At 38.2% G+C, this 24848-nt stretch overlaps 3 protein-coding genes across 3 annotated transcripts; 1 reads left to right on the top strand and 2 right to left on the bottom strand.

Moving 5' to 3' along the window:
- Positions 1-2634: 2634 nt before the first annotated feature.
- On the bottom strand, positions 2635-3766 carry LOC133520154 (uncharacterized). The gene is made up of 2 exons (XM_061854525.1): positions 3670-3766; positions 2635-3068 (listed from the first exon to the last, which is right to left on the bottom strand). Exons 1-2 carry the CDS (start codon positions 3676-3678, stop codon positions 2745-2747), a joined length of 333 nt encoding a protein of 110 aa, XP_061710509.1. The 5' UTR covers positions 3679-3766; the 3' UTR covers positions 2635-2744.
- Positions 3767-5058: 1292 nt separating this feature from the next.
- On the top strand, positions 5059-15997 carry LOC133519529 (titin-like). Its single transcript, XM_061853534.1, has 3 exons — positions 5059-5368; positions 6361-7218; positions 13730-15997. Exons 1-3 carry the CDS (start codon positions 5366-5368, stop codon positions 15710-15712), a joined length of 2844 nt encoding a protein of 947 aa, XP_061709518.1. The 5' UTR covers positions 5059-5365; the 3' UTR covers positions 15713-15997.
- On the bottom strand, positions 15760-23684 carry LOC133520155 (cytochrome P450 302a1, mitochondrial). Its single transcript, XM_061854526.1, has 8 exons — positions 23245-23684; positions 21363-21594; positions 20139-20323; positions 19172-19373; positions 17688-17841; positions 17227-17475; positions 16740-16946; positions 15760-15900 (listed from the first exon to the last, which is right to left on the bottom strand). The coding sequence occupies exons 1-8, from the start codon at positions 23429-23431 to the stop codon at positions 15787-15789; spliced, it is 1530 nt and encodes a 509-aa protein (XP_061710510.1). The 5' UTR covers positions 23432-23684; the 3' UTR covers positions 15760-15786.
- Positions 23685-24848: the final 1164 nt, after the last annotated feature.

Raw genomic sequence — 24848 nt, forward strand, 5'->3', positions numbered from 1 at the left:
CTTGTTGATCAAATGATCACGTTTCTGATTTATCCACTTTTTGCTAAAATTAACACAAAATTCATAATATATACTGCCCGATTCGAACTTTAAGATAATTATGTCAAATATTACTTTTTGTTTCAACGAACGTCACTTTTGACACTGACATATCCGATCCATATCGTATCTAGACGTAATATTTGACGTATCTTAAAATTCGAATCAGGCCGATAGGCAAATGCGAGACTGGCAAAAGTTATGATAGGGGTTTCTCAAAATAAACATTAAGTACCTTTAGGTTTGTGGTAACGCACATACTACATTAAATTCAAAAATAAAACTACAATAAACTAGGAAGAACTCTGTATTGAACTAGCATGAATTTTATTTCATAACTATTCAAACCAACTATAAATACTTATACAAATACAATTTACAAAACACATAATTTACCTAATTGTAAATATATCTATTTATTACGGTCTTTCTCTGATCAAATCGGGGAAATCCTGAAGAAAGGCCAGGTAAAGAGCACCCTAAACCCACGAGCGTGTATGAGGAATGTCATGAAAGTGAAGGAAGCGAAAGAGGTATGTCAGGATCGTAGCAATTGGAAATCCGTGGTCTCTGCCTACCCCTTCGGGAAATAGGCGTGATTATATGTATGTATGTATGTATGTATGTATGTATTACGGTCTAGGAACCTGAAAAATTACACCACCTGGATAACTTGTATAATATGATCTATACACACTTTTAGGATTCTTAGGATTATTATAAGTGAAAGAAGGGAAGAAATTCAAGTTGTTTATTAAAGGAGGAAGTGTTATATTGGGCAATGAGATGGAGGGTAATGAAGACGTCGATGGCAACATGGAAGATAACGATGACATGGATGGTAAGGATGGTAATGAGGGCAAAAAGGAGGATAAGGATGGTAATGAAGGTAAAAAAGAGAACCAATCGGAGATGCCGCGATTTCTTTGACAGACAGCAATCAGTTTCGTAGATTTTGAGTCGACATTTGTTTCTTTTGCTTCTGGCACCAATTCTATATTTTCTTTAGCTATGGTCGTTATATCCATAGTGACAGGAATGAATTTAGCTGGGTATGCTATGGAGATGTATGGAGGTACTGTTATACGGGACTCTGCTGTTGCTAGTTCTTCCGAAATGATTGGAGCCGCCATTGCAATTCCAAAAAGACACAGAGTTAAGAGTAACATCTGAAAAAAGTAAATGGTATGTAATTTTAAACTGACACCCAAATTGTATAATAAATTACCCAATTCAATAAGAGAATCTGAAATGCCTGTATTTAGGAAACATTTATTGGACTTTTTAGTACAAAATGCTTTTTACTCTTTAAATGGATATTTTAACCATATTCCGCATAGTTATTAAATTTAGTATAATGTAGTATACATTAGATTAATCTTATTTATGAATATAAGATTTGTATGTCCGTTAGCTGGCTGAATACACTGATCTTTGAAATGTATTTGATAACATCCACTTGACTGTATTCTAACAAATAAATGATTTGATTGATTGACAACTGGGAAACGTTGTTATTTAACCGCTCATGCTAATATTGATACCCGAGCAAGCGAAAGTTTCCAAAATCTTGAAATCTTGAGCGTTGCGAGGGTTTTAAGGCACGAGAGTCACACAAATTTTGCCACCGAATGAAACACAACATTTTTCACGACACCGACGCAATGAAAATACTAACCGTAAAATATCAAACAAAATCGAACCAAGTTACATCCAAAAGAACTTTTATATATATCATTTAAAAGTCAATTCTACCAGCCAACTTAAGGAAACTACTCAAAATTTGCATCAGCTTACTTTGCCCCACGTGTGGATAAAATGCAACTTTCTCATCAGTTTTCGAATAATCAAGAGAGCCTTTAACAACTGGTGTAGTGAAAAATATCATGATCATGACGAAATTACAAGTATTCCTTGAGACATTACCTTAACGTGGGTGCCGATGAATATGCAATGAATTTGTAGAAAAGTGACATTTAACTTATACTTGCCGCTAATTTTACATAGTAGCTAAGTAACCAATAATTAATCAATGTCGTCATGTACTTAATGGGTTCTAGTTTTCATTAATACCTGTAGCCTCTTTCCTGTAATAATATTAGGTAGGTATATATTTATTCATACATTTGCACAACGCATCATGTCTTAAGGCATTGTGTACCGGTCAACCAGCTAGGTATATTTTTGTAATTATGTAAGTCTTCTTCCTAGCGTTTTCCAGGCATATTGCCACAGCTCATCGGAACCTGGGGTCCGCTTGACAACTAATCCCAAAAATTGGCGTGGGCACTACATTTTACGAAATCGACTGCCATCTAACCTTCCAACCCAGAGGGTAAAACTAGGACTTGTTGGGATTAGTCCGGTTTCCTCAAGATGTTTTCCTTTGCCGAAAAGCGACTGGTAAATATCAAATGATATTTCGTACTTATATTCCGAAAAACTCAATGGTACGAGCCGGGGTTTGAACCCGCGACCTCCGGATAGAAAGTCGCACGCTCTTACCGCTAGGCCACCAGCGCTTTTGTAATTATGTAAGTAAGCTAAAATATTTAAGCGACAGCAGAAAGGATAAGGAATTTCAATAGGAATAAATACATTTGGGAACTGTACACATTTATTCACTGTACCAGCCTACATTTCATAGTCCAAAACCGTAAACTATAAGTTTGTGATTTAGATGGCTCTGAATTTGAAAAGCAAAATCAAGCGGTCAACTCCTCAACTTTGTATCCATCAAGACCAGCGCTGTATTTGGTGATGTGGGTCTTGCCGTCGTCGCCGATGTACGAGGTCTCTCCCTCGGTGACGAGGACATGTCCGCCACTGGGGGAAGGGATCAGGCGACCTCGCTCGGACACCACGGTGCCCTCGGCCGTGACGTAACGGAGCGCGTACTGCCCGAATTCGTCGTGGATTTCCTCGTGCTGGAGCGCGGGGAGCGCACGACGGGCCGCTGCTGCCTCGAGGGGGCTACGAGGGACTCCCATGGCTAGGGAGACGGCGACTAAGCATGACAAGATGATGAACTGTAAAATATAGAGGACAACATTTTAAATATAGAATATTAAATAGGCGATATATAAATTGTATCTAAATTAAGCTAAAATATACGAAACTCTCACGTTAGGTATAGTTTCTCTTTGTCACGTATTTAATAAGGGTATTATTACACAATTAAGGTTGTATAGTCAGCAAACGAGCAGACGAGCCGCCTGATGGGAAGCGGTCATCGTTGCCCATGGACATAAGCAACATCAGGAGCCACTTAAGCGTTGCCGACCCTTGAGAACCCTAAATACCCGCTTCTTGAAGAATCCCATGTCGATATCGTAGCGCAAAGGAAATACCTCAGGAGGCAATTCATTCCACATTCCGCACGTTCTAGGAAGAAACGAGCGAGATGCCCGCTTATTCTTGGTGTGCCATGTATCTAAGAAGTGAGGATGACCTTTGCTCCTTTGGCGGATGCGATGTTAAATTAAATAAAAATAAATTATGAACGTGAGACACTAAAACTCAACGATTAATGCATTTTTCAAAGGTTTAGAATTCGTCTCTAGTACAAAGCGTTCGGGATTTGTTTTTTATCCTCATAGAGATCTAATCATATCAATAAAGAGTACTTACGGTATTCATGTTGATGGATCAGTTAACTCGAAAGCCGACTGCTGTCAAATACAATGTAAGCGTCAGCTTAAATACAAAACTGTGTCATAATCTGCTAATTACGATACTCATACTTCCACCTAAACATCCGCATTGATGTAAAGGTTATTATACTGATTTGAAACAATTACTTGAAATTAGGGTTCCATGAAGTTACCTTGTACCCTAAGTGTATCTTTGTTTTTATAATTTTTGCATGTATGCGCATGCAAATTAAGTCGATTTATAAGTATCTAAATTTTTTAAGAAATTAAACATAGTAGGTGCGTAATTCCCAAAATACCTACTTTATTCAACTTGCGAATTCCCATTAGGTATTAGTAGATTAAGTATAAAAAGCGGAAAGCGTGATGGGCACCTTTACACCCGGTACAGCTTGCACAGATCTTTTTGAATATAATATTGTATTTAGCATTGTAAATATTTTATTTATTTTATTTTTATGATTGCTTAATATATTTATTTCATCTTCTTCTTCCTCGCGTTGTCCCGGCATTTTGCTACGGCTCATGGGAGCCTGGGGTCCGCTTGACAACTAATCCCAAGATTTGGCGTAGGCACCAGTTTTTACGAAAGCGACTGCCATCTGACCTTCCAACCCAGAGGGTAAACTAGGCCTTGTTAGGAATAGTCCGGTTTCCTCATGATGTTTTCCTTCACCGAAAAGCGACTGGTAAATAACAAATGATATTTCGTACATAAGTTCCTAAAAACTCATTGGTACGAGCCGGGGTTTGAACCCGCGACCTCCGGATTGCAAGTCCCACGCTCTTACCGCTAGGCCACCAGCGCTTTTTAATATATTTATTTCATATAATTTCATATTAACGCTCGGAGAGCCTTTACACCTCCAAATCTTATTAGGACCTTTTACATCAATCAATCAATCAAAACTTTATTGATAAAATATAGTTATTTTACATGTCAACTCATTATATCTATTTAATCGCACATTATTATTTTATAGATGAAAACATTATTTACATCCCCAAATGTTACGTGTTATTATATTAGCCATGGAGACTTATACATTTCTGTTATATTGTAGTAATTAGTTATTTTAAGATTATTATAATGTAGTGTTTAACCACGCATTAGCTGTTGTAGGTTTTTTTCCTGAATGGCTTTAACTCCTCGCCAATTTTAACAACATGGATTCTGCCAATGTCAAGTTGTAGACGGCTGTTGTATGTGTGAATGTCGCGACATGTATTTTTAATTTCACTGGATGATGTTAATGTAACTGTAAATGTTGTATTGACTTGTGAAACAGCCTTTGCCTTGATACAGATTTTTTTATTTATTTTGAATATTTGAATTTTATACCGTTCATTTTACTTGAATATGTTTCATGTACGGAGCCCTTTTTCCACGAACGTATATAATATTCAAGAGCTAGTATAATACGTTAATATACTTGTTAAGTACCTTAGTAATTAATCGCATATCTTTTATTTTAAACAAATAACGGGGAAGGTACGTATTCAAAAGTGATTAACGCAAAACTATAGAAGAATAATTAGCGCACAGGTTTGACGTGCTAGCCAAAATTTCTCAAGAAACGGGAACTACTAAAAGTAATGCAGATATAAATTAGGGTACTTTTACTTTCAATCGTTACTTAGTTATTGCCGTCCGTCATCAAACTACTGTGATCATGGTAAGTTCCCTTTTTTAATTGAAAAAAACCTTACTGTGTCAAAGATATAAAAAAAAAAAAAACATTTTTTCGAGATAGTCACAAACAAGTACAATCGTGTACAGGCAACAAAGACAGAAGAACAGAACATAAAGTGCGCATCACGAAATGGACCCAATTCTATAGCGCTGTAGCTCTGGTCTGCCGTAGAGCCCATTCGGTGATGCCACGACAGACTAATGTACTAACATTACAAAGAAAAAACCGGCCAAGTGCATGTCGGGCCATGCTCAGAGTAGGGTTCCGTAGTTACTCTTCCGTCACAATAAGCTAAACTGGCGATTAAAGTATGGTAGATTGTTAACCAAGGGATGAACTGTGGGTGTACGTCTTTTTACTATGAAGGGGAACTTTTTGCGATAACTCAAAAACAGCTAAATCGATCATATCCGCTATAGTTTTCATTTAATGTCTTTCTTAAGCTCTACTTCCAAGATTTTTTTCATATTTTTTGGACCTATGGTTCAAAAGTTAGAGGGGGGGACCCATTCTTTTTTTCTTTCGGAGCAATTATCTCCGAATATATTTACTTTATCAAGAAATGTTTGTTGAAGACCCCTCTTAGTTTTGAAAGACCTTTCCAACGATATCCCACACTGTAGGGTTGAAGCAAAAAAAATGTTCATCCCCGCTTTACGTGTAGGGGAGGTACCCAAAAAAATTTTTTTTACATTTTATTGTACGACTTTGTCGGCTTTATTGATTTATATATCCATGCCAAATTTCAGCTTTCTAGCACTAACGACCACGGAGCAAAGCCTCGGACAGACAGACAGACAGACAGACGGACATGGCGAAACTATAAGGGTTCCTAGTTGACTACGGAACCGTAAAAAACCCAGGAAAATAACAAACAGCTATTAGGTCCTAGGCATATTACAATTTAACAGATTAAAATTTTCACACATTGGTGTCGTCATATCCTACACTAAGATTATTATTATTTCTTTCAGATTTCAAGAACAGTATTGCTGTTTGTCTTTGGAGCGACCATAGCGTCAGCCCAATTCGTGCCAAGACTGCTAAGACCCACGCCCGACGATATGTCCCTAATGCCATATCTCCGCACAAGTGGTTGTCCCTCCGGCCCTGCTTTAGCGCCCGTCATCTGCCAATTCATGCAGCCAAACTTGGGACTCTTCAAGCCACAACTGATCAAGCCTTCAACTTACATCCCACCGCTAATCGTCGAGAAATGCGACAAGCCTGAATTGGAAATCAAATTGCCAGCACGTGAGCCTATAGTGATCCCAGAAGCGCCTATACTGCCACCAATCACGGTCCCGAAATTCCCGGTACCTGTGATCCCAGAGCCTATACCACCGATGCCTATTGTGGAGCCCTGTGAACCTGCTCCAGTCGCGATTTCGTCAGCTGTGAGCGTTCCTGTTGCACCTGTGTTGCCGCCGCTAGAGATGCCAGCTTTGCCTGAAATTGTCGAGTTTCATGGAGCTGATATATCAGAGACGGTGGTGAATGGGATTGACTATCAAGCTATGCTGGTCCCTGAAGCTCCGGCGGTTGTATTTCCTGAGGCTATTCCTGGGTCAATTATTAAGCCGTTAACCATCCCGCCTGCCCCTCTGCTTCCCCCAGCGCCCTTCCCAGAAATTCCTGTCCGCGTAGAAATCCCTGCACCAATGGTCATTGAAGAACCTTGCATTACTGACGTAGTTCCTAAACCTGTACCAATGCCGATTGTTCCTATGCCACTACCAGAACTTGTGCCAATGCCGATCGTTCCTATCCCTGAACCAACCATAGTTGCTGACCCTTGCGAGCCTGTGATAGCACCAGTGGTGAAATTGCCTGTACGTCCAGCAATCTCGATGCACGCCTTCCCTGCACCAGCGACTGGGCCGGTCTTGTTCCCTGCTCACAATATCTTCGTGAACCGAAATGTTGTGCTTTCATCATTACCGTACAATCCGTACATGCATCGTATTTAAGAAAGGTCCCAGTTTGAAATTAATAAATTGTAAAGTGAAATCCTTCTTGTTTTGATTTCCCTTCCTACCTTTACTTTGAACCACATATTGTATGACAACTTACAACGCGCGAAGCAGCGAAGCGGAGATGGGTGCGGAGGTATGCATTTTATAATGTAACCTTAGAAAAAAGAGATTTTTGGTGTCATGTGTATCGTCTAGTCTAAATTAGTTTTCTTTAAAATATTTTTTCACTGAAAAAGCTATTCAACACATTCACTGCCAAGAACACGTACGTGTGTTTATTCTTTAGTAGAAACAGGGAACCCGGCACCGAAAGTGTTAAAACTATAGTTTCCATCGAGGCCTTACTGAAAACTTGAAGTTTTATCTAGTGAAAATGCGTTTTTATCGAGGCAATACGAAAAAATAGTTTTAGCTAGTTAGAGAAAAAGCATTTTCACAAAAAAATATAGTAAATTTAACCACTAAAGGAATTCGGCGACTTCTACAAAAGACAAATGTATGCTTAGACTTAGTTTTAACATGTGAATTTTCTCATGTAAGTGAATTATATAATTCTTTATAAGAATAAAGTTCTTTAATCCTAAACCTAATTCAAAAATTAAAATGAACAATTATAAATATAAAAAATAAGTCACAACAAAGTTAGTCAAAAATATCAAATAAAATAAATTAGGCAATTTTTCGCCTCAGTACAGGCTTACAACGGCGAAAATTGAAATTCGCAAATTGCGGGCTTCTTTCTCTTTTACTCCAATCAAGACGTAATTAGAGTGACAGAGAAAGATGAGCGAACGGTGAGTACGTTAATCGTTAAACTTGTATCACAGAAATTATAAGAATTTAAGCTTAAGAGGATAGGGGACGATCGATTCTCCATACAAACGTAATCCTCATTTTCCTCCCTGAATATTGACATTATGGAAAATATTTTACACAATTTGATGTATTTCAATCATAGCTATGCCCGACCGTTAGATTATTATCGATTTTAACTTTTTTATAAGAGTTAGGAACTTTTAAAAAATTGTATGAAACCTGTTTTTCGCTCCTAACACTTATAATTTTTTTTTATACTACGTCGGTGGCAAACAAGCATACGGCCTGCCTGATGGTAAGCAGTCTCCGTAGCCTATGTACACCTGCAACTCCAGAGGAGTTACATGCGCGTTGCCGACCCTAACCCCACCCCCCTCGTTGAGCTCTGGCAACCTTACTCACCGGCAGGAACACAACACTATGAGTAAAAATAATAATAATTAAAAAATCGAGAATAAATCAAACGGCCCGACCGTATATAGATATGATTAAAATACATCAAATTGTGTAAAAATATTTAGTTTGACGACCGGTTTAACCTAGTGGGTAGTGACCCTGCCTACGAAGCTAATGGTCTTTGCAGAAGAAATTTGCACACGAGGTTACATCTATAAAGTGTATAAGAGATAAGAAGCAATTTTGAAAAATTCAATTCCTGAGGAGGTTAAAAAGGGGTTGAACTGTTGTAAAGCATTCAAGTTTTATTTTGAGTTAGGAACTTTGTGGAAATTATATTAGAACAAAAGTAGTTTCAGCGTTTTTGGAAATTCGTCCCCTAAGGGATTAAGGGACTAAAAGGGTTAAGAGTTTGTAATTGGGCCGATTTGAGCAGGGACTTGAAATTAGTAAGAAGATAAAATATTAGAAAGTATGAAAAATCGTTTTAGGGCTTTTGTATTGTATTGTATACGGGCGATTTTCCGCAACTCGACGACTGGCGCCTTTTTTGCGTGACATGTGGGGGTGGGCTAGTCCTGCCAGCCCAGCTCCTCGAGGAATCCTATCAAACCCTTTATAATAGCTTATACGTAAAAACTAGCCTATGTAGTAAAGTATACACATGGCGAACCTATACATTTAAAAAAATTTGAAAAAAAAAAATTTAATGTAGATCTACTTTCGACCACAAGCTCATTGATGATAGAACGATGTGAGCTACAACTCGAGGACATTACGGCATTTGATCATAATAGGGGATTGCATAGTGAGTCCTTAGAACTTCTGGAAAGTCTGTGAAAAGAGCTGTAACGTGCTGTAACTAATAAAGATTTAATTTTAGTTTTAGCCTACTATCGAGTAAACTAGACAATTTCTTATATCTTTAGGATATTCTGACCCTAGCGATTATTTTCACTAATTAAAAATATCCTCCTGTTGTGACGGTACCAAATATTGTTATTTGTAACTCTTAAGTTAAAAACAATTAAAATCTGTTATTACTGTCAAAATGTTTATTTTATTGCGGGCCTTAATAATATTTTTCAAGAGTTCCGTAATTACTCATAAAAGACTATTTTGGTATATTAAGAAATTTAAATAAATGAGAAACCTATATTGAGTTTCACATAATACCCTAAATTTCTGCGTTGCTGCGCCGTTTCACAGCCACCCCACACTATAAAACTATCTGGCCGGTCAGGTCATAATGCCATTTCTTTCACTCTTGGTTGGTCTTAACAAGGGTAAAGGAGATAGCATTATGATCTCAGTGGCCAGTTAGTTTTGCGGCAAGTATAGCATCTCCCGAGCGTCGGAGTCTAGTCAACTCTATGGCTGCTGCTCGACGCAATGTTGACGCAACTGCGCACCGACGCTCAAGAGACGCTGTGGGGTGACCCATAAACTTCATGCATTGCTCGATAAGCGATATGTCAGTGCCTGCCCCACGTCCCACGTGTGAATGTAAAAAGGTCCACTTGACCGCACTTTTTCTAGTAAAGAAAGAAATATGTCCATGATATAAGAGCCTCTAACCCAGGGGTCACCAAATGGCGGTCCCCGATCCGGACCGCCGACCTATTTTATTTTTGCTTATTTAATAAACTCAAATACATAGAAACGGGCCGCGTAGTTCATTTTATTTTAAAAACCCCTGTAGAAGTAGAAACTACATAATTGGTTATCCTTCTTTAAAGATAAACTGCTGTATGTAGAGTAGACGTGGTACCCTGTAAATGCAATACACTGTAACTCCCATAGACAAAGTACTGTAGATACAGTGTATAGGATTCACAGCCACACAGTACCGCAGTTGAAACTATTAACGCGATTTTTCCGAATGACACGATGTACAGAATACCAGCCCTTCGCTAATTACTTCCTTGTAAAACATGTCATTGCTTAACCCAGAAGGCATTACAAAGGTCATTTTTTAAGTTTACACTCAATAGCAATGAGAAATAGTTATTTTGTAATGAATTTCCACACAAAATGATCCGTTTTACTTGCTCTCGGTTGTAATTTGATATATCCGCTAAATAAGTTATTAGTCATAATTGCTTTCTAACCCTCAAATAATATACATATTATTTGTTAATTAGACAAGACTACTATTTCTTCACCTAATTATTGACTTCATTAGGGTTCCTCACTTACTAAAAATGAAACCGGAACCCTTTAAACTCTATGTTAGTTTAATAGCATATAGTATTCGACTAAATTAACTTTGCAGCAACTTAAACAGAACAAGTGGAGGGAGTGTCATTAAAAGTCATATTTTCATAGAAAAAAAAAGAAATCATAATACTGAATCTTTCTGGTTAGCCCATTGGTTGACTAGTAGAGAATGCCTTAAGGCATTAAGACCGCCATTTGTACTATCATGTATTGTGCTAAAGAGATTAAATAAATAAACGTGACATTAATGACGACATTTCCACGCTTTGTGATTGTAAATACCATAGCATTATTTGAGGCCTTTGAGGGTTAGCTTGGTCTGACTTGAGTACAGTCGCCATCAGATATATTTGAGCGGCCGAGATGCTCAAAAATATCTGAACACGCACTCCTTGACAATAGAAGCGTGTTCATATATATATATCCGGTGGCGGCTGTACCCATAAGCCCAGCCCGGGTATAAGAATAAATTCATGTTTCCATATTCCCATTTTATCTTGAAAACGTATAGGCCAACCGTTTCCTGACGGCACAAACCTGACGTCTGCGTTATGTGATTAGATTTTTTCCGAGAGCTTAAAAAATAACATATCGAGTCAACAGAGTATTCCAAATATCATAGACAATGTTTAAAAGGGCGTTTAAAGGTACTTATTAAGGTCAATGTGGATAAGACTGTCTTTCTTTATACGACGTCGGTGGCAAACAAGCATCCCGCCCGCCTGATGGTAAGCAGTATCCGTAGCTTATGGACGCCTGCAACCCCAGAGATGTTACAAGCGTGTTGGCGACTAACAATCCGCACCCGCGTTCAGCTCTCTCTCACTTCTTCACTCACTTTTTTGTCTACAAGCACTTTCGTCGCTTTGAACTCTTGCGTTTGGACACATACTCCACCCGCTACCAACACATCTATTGCGCCACCTACCGTATATTCTATTTTTATTGTCTCCGATACCCAAAGGTTGTCTGGAAGAGATCGCTGTTAAGGCCGCCTGTTATTACCTCTATCCAATTGACTTTGTATACGTGTCTGTACATTTATTGTAAACTATATGAGGTGTTAATAATTATTACAAAAAATATTACTTTGCTAATCCGTGAAAAAAATTTTTTTCCGCGGATTGACAAAGTAATATTTTTTGTATTAATTAATATGGATTTCCACAAAGTAACGCCTGATTCTATTCATTTTGTGAGGTGTGCAATAAAGAGTATTGTATTGTTGTATACTTCCCTTACCGAATGTCGGTAGAGCAGAAGTGAAACTCTTGCTTTCTGACTATTTCTGAGCGACTTACGTATACAAAAAGCAGCCAAGTGCGAGTCGGACTCGCCCATGAAGGGTTCCGTACCAATTATGACGTATTTAAAAAAAACTACTTACTAGATCTCGTTCAAACCAATATCCGGTGGAAGTTTGCATAGTAATGTATATCATATATTTTTTTTTGATTTTTCATTCTGTTATTTTAGAAGTTACGGGGGGGGGGGGGCACACATTTTTTTACTTTGGAAGTGTCTCTCGCGCAAACTATTAAGTTTAGAAAAAAATGATATTAGAAACCTAAATATCATTTTTAAAGACCTATCCATAAATACCCCACACGCATGGGTTTGATGAAAAAAGATTTTTTGAGTTTCAGTTCTAAGTATGGGGAACCCCCAAAATTTATTGTTTTTTTTTTTTTCTATTTTAATTTTGAGTAAAAATCTTAATGCGGTTCGTAGAATACATCTACTTACCAAGTTTGAACAGTATAGCTCTTATAGTTTCGGAAAAAAGTGGCTGTGACATAATCGGACAGACAAACGGACATGACGAATCTATAAGGGTTCCGTTTTTTGCCATTTGGCTACGGAACCCTAAAAACGAGTTCTAGCCCAAAGATGGTTTTCCCTTCCCTTTGACCTTATTTGACTTTAATTCCCACCTCATTTAATATCTTCCTGCCATGTCTCCAAACAAACATTACAATTAAAATGAGCTTAGTTAACTGTACACGTCTGATTTATTACTAGTCTATACCTATATTTTCGAATTCAACAATTTCTAATTAAAGTTAAAGTTTTTTGCCGGCTGCTTTATTACTCATTTTGTAATTATTTACATAAAACGTACCTAATATTAATAACAGAATTACAACAAATTACAAGCTGTAACGGAACCCTCCTCAAAAATATTATTTTATGCCTAGTAGCAGCTTCAACCCGTATTTATTTTCTTGCTAATTAAGCGACTGGTTCAGAAACATACTAATTTTAATCGACTCGTCAACTTGTCGATCATAGTATAAATTGAAGAAACATTTTTTATTTAACATCATTTCCAAACTAATTGTCTTAGAACAAACTTCGGGATCATGGTAAGTACTTAGATATTTTGTAAAAAAAATAATAAATAATTTACAAAAATTTAAATACCTGCTTAAGATATCTAAAAAGGCCCATGTTGATTACAAATTAATTACGTATATCAACTTTCAGCTAAAGACCATCATTTTAATTAGTTAACTCTAACAGTAACACTCAATTAGTGGCCCTTATCCTTTATTCATAAAGTATTACAAGGTTAAAGTACTTTATTAATATTTTATCCCTTTCTTACAAATACATAAGTCAACACTACAGATTAATCCAAAATATTAATATTGAGGCTTGTATCGCGCTTAATGCATAACGCCATATAAGTATTCACAATATTAGACAATATTGCATAGACATGAATTGTCATTAGTTCACAGTCAGTTCATTGTCAACGATGTTAGGTACCTACCTAATATTTCATGGCCTCCTCCAATTGAAGGGGAATTTAAATCTTCTCGGGTCAGATGTGTAGGGTTAGAGCCGGTGCAGCTTTATTTGACGTTCATACGCGCATTGTAATATGCCTACTATCTTTATCTTTATCATTATTAATACTTAATTATTTCAGATCACGAAAGCGGCAATACTGTTCCTGTTTGGAGCAACATTAGCATCGGCTCAATTTTTTCCTCACATGGGCATAGCCTTCAAATCTAATGGCTGCCCATCCGGCCCCGAACTAGCTCCAATAATTTGCAAGTTTATGCAGCCAGCACTCTCACAATTCAAGCCACAGCTTATTGCGCCTACGACATACATCGCACCACTGATAGTTGAAAAATGCGATAGACCGCAGTTGCAAATGGATGAATTGCCAGCTCCGATTGAAGAGTTCAAACCTGTAGTGATCCCTGAGCCGCCTGTGCTTCCACCAATGACGATCCCGAAGTTTCCCGTTCCCGTAATTATTGAGGAATCACCAGCACCCGTTCCTGAATCTGATGAATATGCAGACATTCCCGTAATGCCTGTAAATATTCCTGCAGCTCCGGTCCTACCACCTATGGAAATACATGAATCTCAGGTAGAAGAGAAACCTGCACCCGAAGAGATTGTTGAAATAAATTCAAATACTATTGAATTAGAATCTATTTCGGTGCCACAGCCTCCCGAATTACCCGCTTTCGTAATGCCAGAGATTCCCATTCATGTGGTAGCAGCAAAGCCCGCCACGCCGTGCCTAGATGGCTCATCTATAGTCCCAGCACCGATCCCGGGGTATATTGAGTCTCTAGCTCCTCTGCCAGCCGCTCCAGAATTACCCGTTTTCGTAATGCCAGAGCTTCCTGCTGCACCTTCCCTGGAAGATGAGCCAATTCCAGCCCTCACCACGGCGTTCATTGAGCCTCTGGCACCCATGCCTGCAGCTCCAGAATTGCCAGTTTTCATAATGCCAGAACTCCCCGCAATTCAAATGGTAGAACCAGAACTGCCCAAGCCTGTTGCACCATGCCTAGAAGATGAGCCAATTCCAGCGCCAATCCCCGCTTACGTGGAACCACTAGGACCTGTACCTGCTGCCCCAGAATTACCAGCTTTCGTAATGCCAGAGTTTCCCACAATTCAAGTGGCAGAACCAGCACCAATGCCTGCTGCACCGAGCCTAGATGAGCCAATTCTAGCGCCGATCCCCGCTTACGTCGAGCCAATCGCACCTGTTCCAGCCGCTCCAGAGTTACCAACTTTCATAATGCCGGAACTCCCTGCAATTCAAATGGTAGAACTAGAAGTACCCAAGCCAGCTGCGCCGTGCCTAGAAGATGATATTTCAGCATCGATCCCGCTAGCTCCACTACCCGCTGCCCCGGAATTACCAGCATTCGTAATGCCAGAACTCCCCATTCATGTACCAGAACCAGAATCATCCAAGCCTGAAATTGCGCCGATGCCTTTTATACCTATCGCAGCCCTTCAGCAACCTATGCCCGAGTACAACATGGTGGATTATGAACCGATGCCGATCCCGCAAGCTCCAGAATTGCCCCCTTATGTGATGTCAGCGATGCCGGTTTATGTAGCAGATGTGCCCGCACCCGTAGAGCCTTGCCCTGAAGACTTGTCAGCGCCTATTGTAGCCTCGGAGTATATTCAACCTCTAGCACCTTTACCAGCGGCACCTGAGTTACCTCCAGCAAGCCTGCCCGAGCTTCCTGCTCGTATTGAAATACCTTCACCACCAGTAATGATTTCCCAACCTGAGCCTTGGCTGACTGAAGAAAAAGCGCCAGAGCCAATCATCATTCCTCAACCACCAGCACTATCGGAGATAAAGATGCCAGAACTTCCAGTCAAAGTAGCATTCGAGGAGCCATGTGCACCAGCCGTTATGCCTTACCCGTTTTACGAAAAGCTCTTCCCGAACTATGTTACAATTTATAATGAAAAAGCCAAGGAACCGCAAAACATTTTGGTTCCCAGCCAGCCAATTGGATCTACGCCGTGCGTGTATAATTTAGTAATGCAACATGTGATGCCAAATATGTTTTCCAAAAATTTTAGACCTATGGAGAATGTCGAAATCAAACCTGCGTCATTTTTGCCGTGTTCGTAGATATTCCCAGTTTTGTAGGAAATTTAAAAAAAAAGACTTTTTTTGGATAAAACTTTATTATTCTCAAAAATGTGTTACGTGGTTCTATTTTTGAAATCCAACATTATCGGTTGGTCCGGTTTGTTGATGAGCAGTGTTTTTATTCCAAGCTCTTTGCCTGCCCATTGGAGCTGGAATTCACGTACCATCTGTAAAAGAAAAAAAAATTAAGCGACTAATGTTGTAAAATAGTTCCTACCATCGTTCCTTAAAAATGTAATTAATTAAATAAATAATTGATAACTACACTTGTGGTAATTATTTTAATTACAAAACGGGCTATAGGATACAAATGGAAGTGCAATGCAAACACTAATAAAGTTAATTTAATTACCTTGCTTGATTCATTTTTACATCTAGTTAGACCTGTGTATCAACCGTCAATTTTTTTAAGACAATTTATTCATTCAAATCTGATGACTTTGTGTACGTACACAGATTCATCTAAATAACTATAAAATGCACAGTAATGTTGTTCATTGCGATCACTACGCATCAGATAATTATCTTTGTAGTTATGTATATTCCTAGTAATGCCTTATGAAAGTTCTCCAATAAAAACCAAGAGTACCTGATTATTGCTTACAAAAAACCCACAAAAATTATAATACATAAAATCTATTCTCTCGCACCTTTTCAATCACATCATACAATTTGTGTGTGAAGTTTTTAAGAAATTATCAGGTCAAATATCATTTCCGATTTTTATCCCTATTCACCCTGCCATACCCCTATGGACTCCGGTACGGTACATAATATTAACTAACTGACTAACTATATTGCACATATTCTGCACAGTCAGTCTCCTAGCGATGCAAAACCGAGGCCAAAATCTGAACGGCATTGGCAGGCTGAGGAACGTATGCAAGCCCTCGTAGAGCGGTCAGTTCCGACAGCTAACTAATCTAGACCTACATTACCTACATACACCATATTTTCAGCAAGGTTTACTAATTAATTTTTAACTCTGGCGATAACGGATACTTACCCTAATCAAAGTAATGCACATATTCTGCTCAGCCAATCTCCTAGCAATGCAAGACCGAGGCCCAAAGCCGAACGGTAGGCTGACGAACGGATGCAAATTCTCGTAGTTAGGCGAGTTGCGAGACCAACGGTCCGGGATGAACTTTAGGGGGTCTCGAACGTATTGGGGCAAGCGGCTGGCCACCATGTTCTGGGTTACAATTACAGTCTGGAATACACAATAATATACTACAAATATACATATACAGTTTATGAACTAAGGTTGGCTCTAAGCAAGTAGAGAATCTATAGAGTTGCCACATGCTTGCGCCCGTGAGGGCCAGAACATAGGCAATGTGACGAAATTTAAACATGTTTTATCATTTCTGACAGCATACCAATACCAACCTGCGAAATTTAGTCGGATTCACTGCTGCAGGGAAAACTATATTACGTCTACCGTTTTGAATTAGCACTTAGGAGTTTTTAGATATCATAATGTTACTTACGTCCTTAGGTATATGATATCCTTTCAAAACAATATCTTTTTGAAGCAATCTGCCCACACCTATGGACACTGGATTTAGTCTCAAACTTTCCTTAACGCAGCTTCGTAGATAATGTGCTTTTGACAACGCTTCTGGAGTCAGCGGAGAATCTTTACTTGGGAGGATTGTAAGGGCCTCTTGGAACAGTTCTGCTTGACATTCTGGGTTGGTGGCAAGATGATATAAGGCAAAGCTTGTTGAATACGCCGTCTGTGTACAAAATAAATAATTATTAAATTATACGTAGATAAAGATATCGCAATGAAAATATTTTTTTACTTGAAAATTGTTTGGTATTATAAAGTCTATGAGGCCTATAGGAAAGGCCTAAGATACTTTATTTTATAATACCTGACATTTACGTTCATAATTTGTCGCTGAAACTTACAATACAAAGTGCTCTCTTATTATTTAAAACTTACCGTATCAATAGAAGCCATTAGAATATCGACCATCATTCCTAAAATGTCTTTCAAATTTACGTTGCTTTGCTGTAGAAAAGACGCTAAAAGTGAGTGGTTCAGAGGATCTATTGAAAAGAAACGAAATTTTGAGCAAAGTATTCTATCCGCTACCCTGCAAAATAATTAAAATTACATTTCTATTTTTTTTTTAAGTCAAACAATAGAAAAACCGAAGCAATGATTTTTTGGCCGAGGTGATGTTATCATATTGGTTGCCATCACTATAGTAGGTACCTAAGACAAAATTAATATTAGTTAAGTACCTAATACTTAAGTATATTTAAATTTAAACTTGCAATTTTATACATTAACTTATATTTAAGCAACAAAAATATATACTTAATTAAATTCTTCGATAAAGAAGAACATCGTGACCAACCAAAACATAGCCCAACAATACTTAGTTTTATTTATTTATTTATTTAATCTTTATTGCACAATACATGAAGGTACAAATGGCGGACTTAATACCTTAAGGCATTCTCTACCAGTCAACCAACAGTTAATTAGTTTTCTGTGTTTGTAAAATCACAATGTAATTTCTTTCGCAAAAGTGAAAAGTTCTCAGAAATTTCTTTAATATTCCACAGGATACACGAAATTTCATTTTTAGAAATGAAAATTTTGATTTCTATATAAGATATGAGTATCTAAAAATTTTCTAAGCGACAATTTTGCAAGTTTGGAAACATGCCGAGGAGACTTCTGGGTGTGTACACAAGATGCCAATCGTTCGTTAACGCTCCGTAGCAAACGAAACGCAACTTTCTCTGTAGCACTAATATGGAAGAGTGGTAAAGGTAAAGAGAGGAATGACTACGCTACGGAGCGTAGAATGATTGGCATCTTGTCTACGCACCCATGTAGTTAGGATTACGTTACCAAGTGGCGCTTTTTTTTTTTTAATTTATTTGAATCAAAAGAAGATTACAAATAGCCTTAAAGTACTAAGAATTGTATCCCATTAAATTCTTTTGGATTATAAGAACATGTTAAATTACTTTTACGGGACCTGTAATGACCATATTTTTGTAAATATTGAATTTAAAATATCTTTTGGCACACGTCACGTGACCAAACTCGAAACGTCATTGAAGATTCAGATGACGTCACAACTCTCGGATTGACACTGTTGACAGTTAGGCGATAAACAACAAATGACAAATGTCAGTTGACAGTTCGTATCTTCTACGTGTGTATGTAGTTATGTGTCAAACCGTAAACTGTGACGTCACACAATTTTCAAAGAGCGTTTTGGGCGCGAAAGCATCTGTCAAAATATATTTTGTTAATTTAAGATATTTCAAGTATAAAAGTTGAATTTTAGGGCAACTTTTAGTTAATATAGAACGTAATACAAGCGTTTCAAAAAATTAGAAACAACCCTATTGCACTACAATGGTAAGCGCGTAATTCGAATGAAGATAAAAGGATATCCTTACTTCTCCAAGTATTCTTGAGAATTAGCCAGTTTCCTGTACAGGGGCGTCTTAAATTTCCTCCAAAGGAAGCCTTTGTCTAGTTTCATAATTCCCGCGTTGGAGCCGAATGCAGCTTTGATCGTCATACTGCTTCGAGAGCGACGATCTTGCTCTTCCTCTGAGAAACTGTTGAAGCGCTCGTTGAAGGCTACCTTGCCGATTACTGAAACGTAATCAATCACTTTACGTAGGTACTAGGTAGGTTCGCTTTTCGGGCTGTTCGGGTATAGAACTCTCTTCTTGTCGAATTAAGAGTTTAAGCAAGCTCGTTCCATACAAGCTTAGTTTAGTTTTTTTAGATTTAGGATTTTTTACGTTCTTTCTACCTACTCAGAATCGCAAGCGAATAGAGGAAAAAAGTTGTCCCAAGATTTTTATTTTTATTTTCATTCCGTTTTTAGCTCTGAATCTTTGTACTTACAATAGGATAAGTTATATTTAAGGCTGTAATTAGTTTATGTAGCCTCATATCATAGTTAAAAAAACAAGCAGAAACAAACATACAGCGAATTAAAGATTTTCATACAAAACTTTTTACTCTATTTAGTTTGTTTTCAACTTTCAGCCCTAGATATAAGTACCTTATATCATTGTATGTGCAAAGCTCATTACAATCCAACACGTAGTATTAAAATGAGAACGAAACTCCTTTGGATGCGAAGGTAAAATTGGGCCGAGCTTGTCTGAGACTCTTAAGAGTTAAGACGCGCTCGATCATTTGCTATTTCCAAATCTCATCTTAAAGAAATGTGTCCAAACAATCTCAACATACCGTTCTAAATTTTCGGCACTACATCTTCGTTTAGTCCACACTTTTCACTTATCACACTGTTCCGAATTCTATCTCGTAATCTCACACCACACACACTTCTCAACGCTCTCATTTCCACTGCATTCACTTGGCTCTAAATTTAAACATGTTAATTACCTTCCAAATTCAGTCTATTCAGATACCCCAAGAAGTCATCGTTAGACGTCACGTTCTCTGTACTGACCCATTGCACAAATTCCCTCACAATGTCATCTGTATCAACAACATGGCCCTTGACGCTTTGAGGGCTTGTGAAGTTCTTCTGAAACGCACTCCTAAGCCTCCACCAGTCTGGGCCATTTCTGAAACGAAACAAAAATCTTATTTTTACCTACAAGTTACAACAAGGAGTTAACGAAGAGCGAGTTCTCTGAGTTTTCAACGACCTGAGTTAACAGTGGTTAATACTATACACTTTAAATACTATTAGTCTAAAAAAAAAAGTAAAGTTAGTGTTATTCATAAATCTAGATTAAATGTTTTTTTTTTTAGCTATGGCAAAATGTATAGTCTTAGTTTGCAGGAAATAAAAGGCTTTTTATTTTAATACTATACAAGTATAGCGTTAAAGAATACTTAAATGATAATTATCAATGTATAAATAGACTACGGATAATTGACGAATTATTATTCAAATTGTATGTGTAAATGTGATTGTATTATATATATTATTTTTTATTTTGTTATTTTCAAATTTGTAAAATAATGTAAATGTTAGTTTAAAATGTGTACCTAGTGTACAGTCAGCATCAAAAGTAGCGGATCAATACTTTTGAGCGCGAATTTTAGAATTTTTTCTATATTTGGAGAAGTTATCCGGATTATCAGATACTTTTGGCGCGTTGTTTCATCCGCTACTTTTGATGCTGACTGTACCTACTTTGACGATCTCATTATGTGTGCATATTTTTGTTTGTATTAATGAAAATTGTGTATTGCTATTGAGAAATAAATAAATCTGAATCTGTAACACCTCCATGACACGTCTGGAGTTACAGGCGTCCATAGGCTATGGAGACTGCTTACCACCAGACGGGCGTGATAGTAAGCAGTCTCCACCGACAACCACCGACGTAGTATAAAAAAAGTAGACCTATAGTTTTTCACTACCTGGTTGTCTGGAATGGAATACTCTTAAGAGACACTTTCCGTCGTTAAGTCGGTTTTCCCATAAAAGATACATTTCGTAATTTTATACATCCAATCCTACACACGATGCGTTACCAGTGACACCAATAAATATAATAAACTGGAAAGCAACTAAAATAAATAGCTATTGAAGATCAGGGTCTTAATCATAATCGTTCGAAGTACTGCCTCGGATGTTGTAAAAGATCTTACGTAGAAAGCAACCCGCCAGTGCTATAAACCTCCGGCTTGCCGAGCCTATAGTGCAGCATCGCGACATGGCTCCTCCGCGCCGGGTGCCGGTCGTCCTGCCGGAACACGGCCTCGATGTCGTCCGGATCGTACACGTGGAGCAGCCGGACGCCCGGACGCTCGCGGACGAGGTCGCCGTACCGACGGTAGTTGAGCCAAGCGTTCTTGTCTAGGGTGTTGGCGTTGTAGTCACCTGGAATTTTTTTGTAGGAATGTTCGTTTCATTACACATTTCGTTAGAATAAAAAAATAAGGAGTGAATGAAGAAATAAGAAAATCGAAAATAAATAGCCAAGTTTAACTATTAGTCAATAATGATACGGTGCAGGTTTTTAGTGCCTAAGCAGCACAAACGCTGTAGGTATTAAGCACATGAAGTTCCAAACTCGTAAAGCCTCAAAGACGTAAAGGCTAATTAATGAAATCATGTACCTACTCATCGCGAGTCTTCTAGAATTCTACCGGAGAAGGAAGAAACAAATACCTACTAATAATATAAATGCAAAAATTACTCTTGTCTGTCTGTGCATCGGTCTGTCTGTCTGTTACCTCTTCACGCTTAAACCTCTGAGCCGATTTACATGAATTTAATTTGTTTGTTTTTTATTTGTGTACCTAACTACGAGCACGGATGTTAATTGATATAATTGTAACCCCCTCCCGCCCCTCGTTGAGCTCTGGCGACCTTACTCATCGGCAGGAACACAACACTATGAGTAGGGTCTAGTGTTATTTGGCTGCGGTTTTCTGTAAGGTGGAGGTACTTCCCCAGTTGGGCTCTGCTCTAGATCTGGAATGACATCCGCTGTGCTGTGCCCTTCCACACAAAGCGAGATGACATTCACAATGCCCATACCTCTCTTGTGGACGTAGTTTAAGGACATACCCGGGTCCATAGTAATTTGTGGTTCAAGTAAATTTGGTTGCACATACTTATGCTAAGAGCTGTCCAATGTAAAGTGAACCATAAACTGCTAAAGAATCAATTTCCTCGACCGTACATGATAATTTTGACTGTCACTTTTCTGGTATTTATATTTAGACTACCTACCGAGTTCTAGTTAATTCATGAATTAAAAACCACATTTATGAAAATGTTCGCATTCTTTTCTTTCGACTTTAAAAAATCTTCAGCTCACTCGGAAATCGGAAATTGGGGGTGGGCCAAATCTAGTTTCCAAGATTTGATCCACACTAACAAGCTAACAGGGCATGTTAAATAACTTACTTACTTACTCCGTTGGCTCAGCGACCCAAAATGAGACTTGGCCTCCGACACAAGACAGCGCCACTTTTCTCGGTCCTGTGCGACCTCTCGCCAATTGTCGACTCGAAGCTCGCGCAGATCCGCCTCCACCATGTCGCTCCAGCGATACCTAGGGCGTCCGATAGGACGTCCTCCTGCTAGGCGACCCAGGTACGCTCTTTTTACGTTCCGATCTTCGTCCATTCTCTCAAGGTGGCCTAACCAACGGAGTCTGTGGGCTTTACTTTCTCCCATGATGTTAGGTTCAGCCACTAGGTCTTCAATCTCACGGTTCTTAAGGACTGTCCATAATTATTAAATCAATGCCTATATCACCTAACCTACCTACTTACCTAGGGCATACCTTCTATTACCTAAGGTCTAACACTATAACAAAACGTTAACACTGATCATTAATTTTAAAAATGCCGAATATACTAACAGTTCAACCATATATTTTTCATTTTTTTTTTTTTTTTTACCTTCTATTACCTAAGGTCTAACACTATAACAAAACGTTAACACTGATCATTAATTTTAAAAATGCCGAATATACAAACAGTTCAACCATATATTTTTCATTATATATTTACTTACCAAGTAAAGGCAGATATTTATGTAGTGTCCCAATAACAGGATAGCTCTTAGGCCCAGGTATATCCTCGAACGGTTTTATTTTTATAACATGTTCTTGCACTACCCGCTCGGCCGTTGAACTTAACTTTACACAAGCAACACTAACTATTTCAAGTCTTTTTATTACCGTTGAGGATATCTTGTACATTTTTACTTGTAAAAAGTATTTGTTTTCTAAATAAAATAGAACAAGCTGTAAACACGACACGCAGGCTGATACTGAGGTTCATATTACAATATCATGCGTTCGAAATAAGATGCGCATTGCAAATAAAGAACAAAAACTGAGGCCATGCCACGAAAAAGTAAAATCGAAATTTCTTTATCTACCTCGCTCGAATATACAAGAGCGATAGAGGCAGATAACAAAAAGTCGATTTTTGTTTTTCACGGTATGCCCTCTGGCCCCTTGATTTTAATATGCAGATAAATATGTATTGAACCAGAACAGGGTCTGATTTGTATAATGTAGGCATCTGGACTATTTCGTTATGTTGTACACTACAGTTCATATTAAAAGAAATAAAACTATTATATTTCTTTATTTTTAGCGTTTTTTTAGATTTAGGATTTTTTACGTTCTTTCTACCTACTCAGAATCGCGAGCGAATAGAGGAAAAAAGTTGTCCCAAGATTTTTATTTTCATTCCGTTACCATTTTTCATAAACTTGGTCACCTAATCGGTCCAAAGCCAAAGGTGCTCATGGTACCTACTGAGTAGAAATATCGTAAAAATTCGCAAATCTGAAAAAAGTGTAGTGTACAAATTTTGTTGCGACTAATTATCCGATACCAAATGAAGTCGGATCTGATCGTGTCGCAAAGATTAAAGTGGTCTATCTACCTACTCGTAAAGAGTTGAATACCGTAGTCGCAAACAGCCATTTGTGTTCGAGTTGTAAGTACCTAGTTGTAAGTATCCAGAGACCAAGAGAGACGATGCGTGAAGTCGGTGACCAACCACATCAGCTGGTTTACCAGAAAGCTAAGTGTTTCAACAAATTTAAATAAAAGGGCACACCTATTCTTTGGTTGTTTACGTGATTCTTCCAAAAGAGGAAGAGCTAGCCCCGGAAAATGGTACATGATGCCAATGAAATCTTGACAAATTTTGAGCGGGATAAATACGAAATCACAGCTTGGCCCGATAAAAATGTATGTAATAATAACGGAAAAATGTTATTTTCGTAACTCAGAGGAAGTTTCTTTAGGGCATAGGGGTGAAAGTAAGACGTATGTTTAGTTTATCTGACCTACGTGATCCTATTTTGGAGGACTTTACGGCAGCAGATTATACACATTTTACCTTATGCCTACTCCAACCAGTTTTACTACTACATTACATATCATATGATATGAATCGTAACCAGTGCCGATGGCGTAGCTAGGCGTGGGCGAAACGGCCCCTCGCCTTCGGCCTCGCACTTTAGGAGGACCCGCAAGATGCCACTCTTTTTATTATATTGGGAATACATATCGAAAGAAAAAGGCCTCGCAGATGCGACTTTGCCCACGCCTTTATTAGTTCATGCTACGCCATTACGCCACTGATCGCAACATTTAA

This window comes from Cydia pomonella, chromosome 7, assembly GCF_033807575.1.
Source record: "Cydia pomonella isolate Wapato2018A chromosome 7, ilCydPomo1, whole genome shotgun sequence".
Lineage (NCBI taxonomy): Eukaryota > Metazoa > Arthropoda > Insecta > Lepidoptera > Tortricidae > Cydia > Cydia pomonella.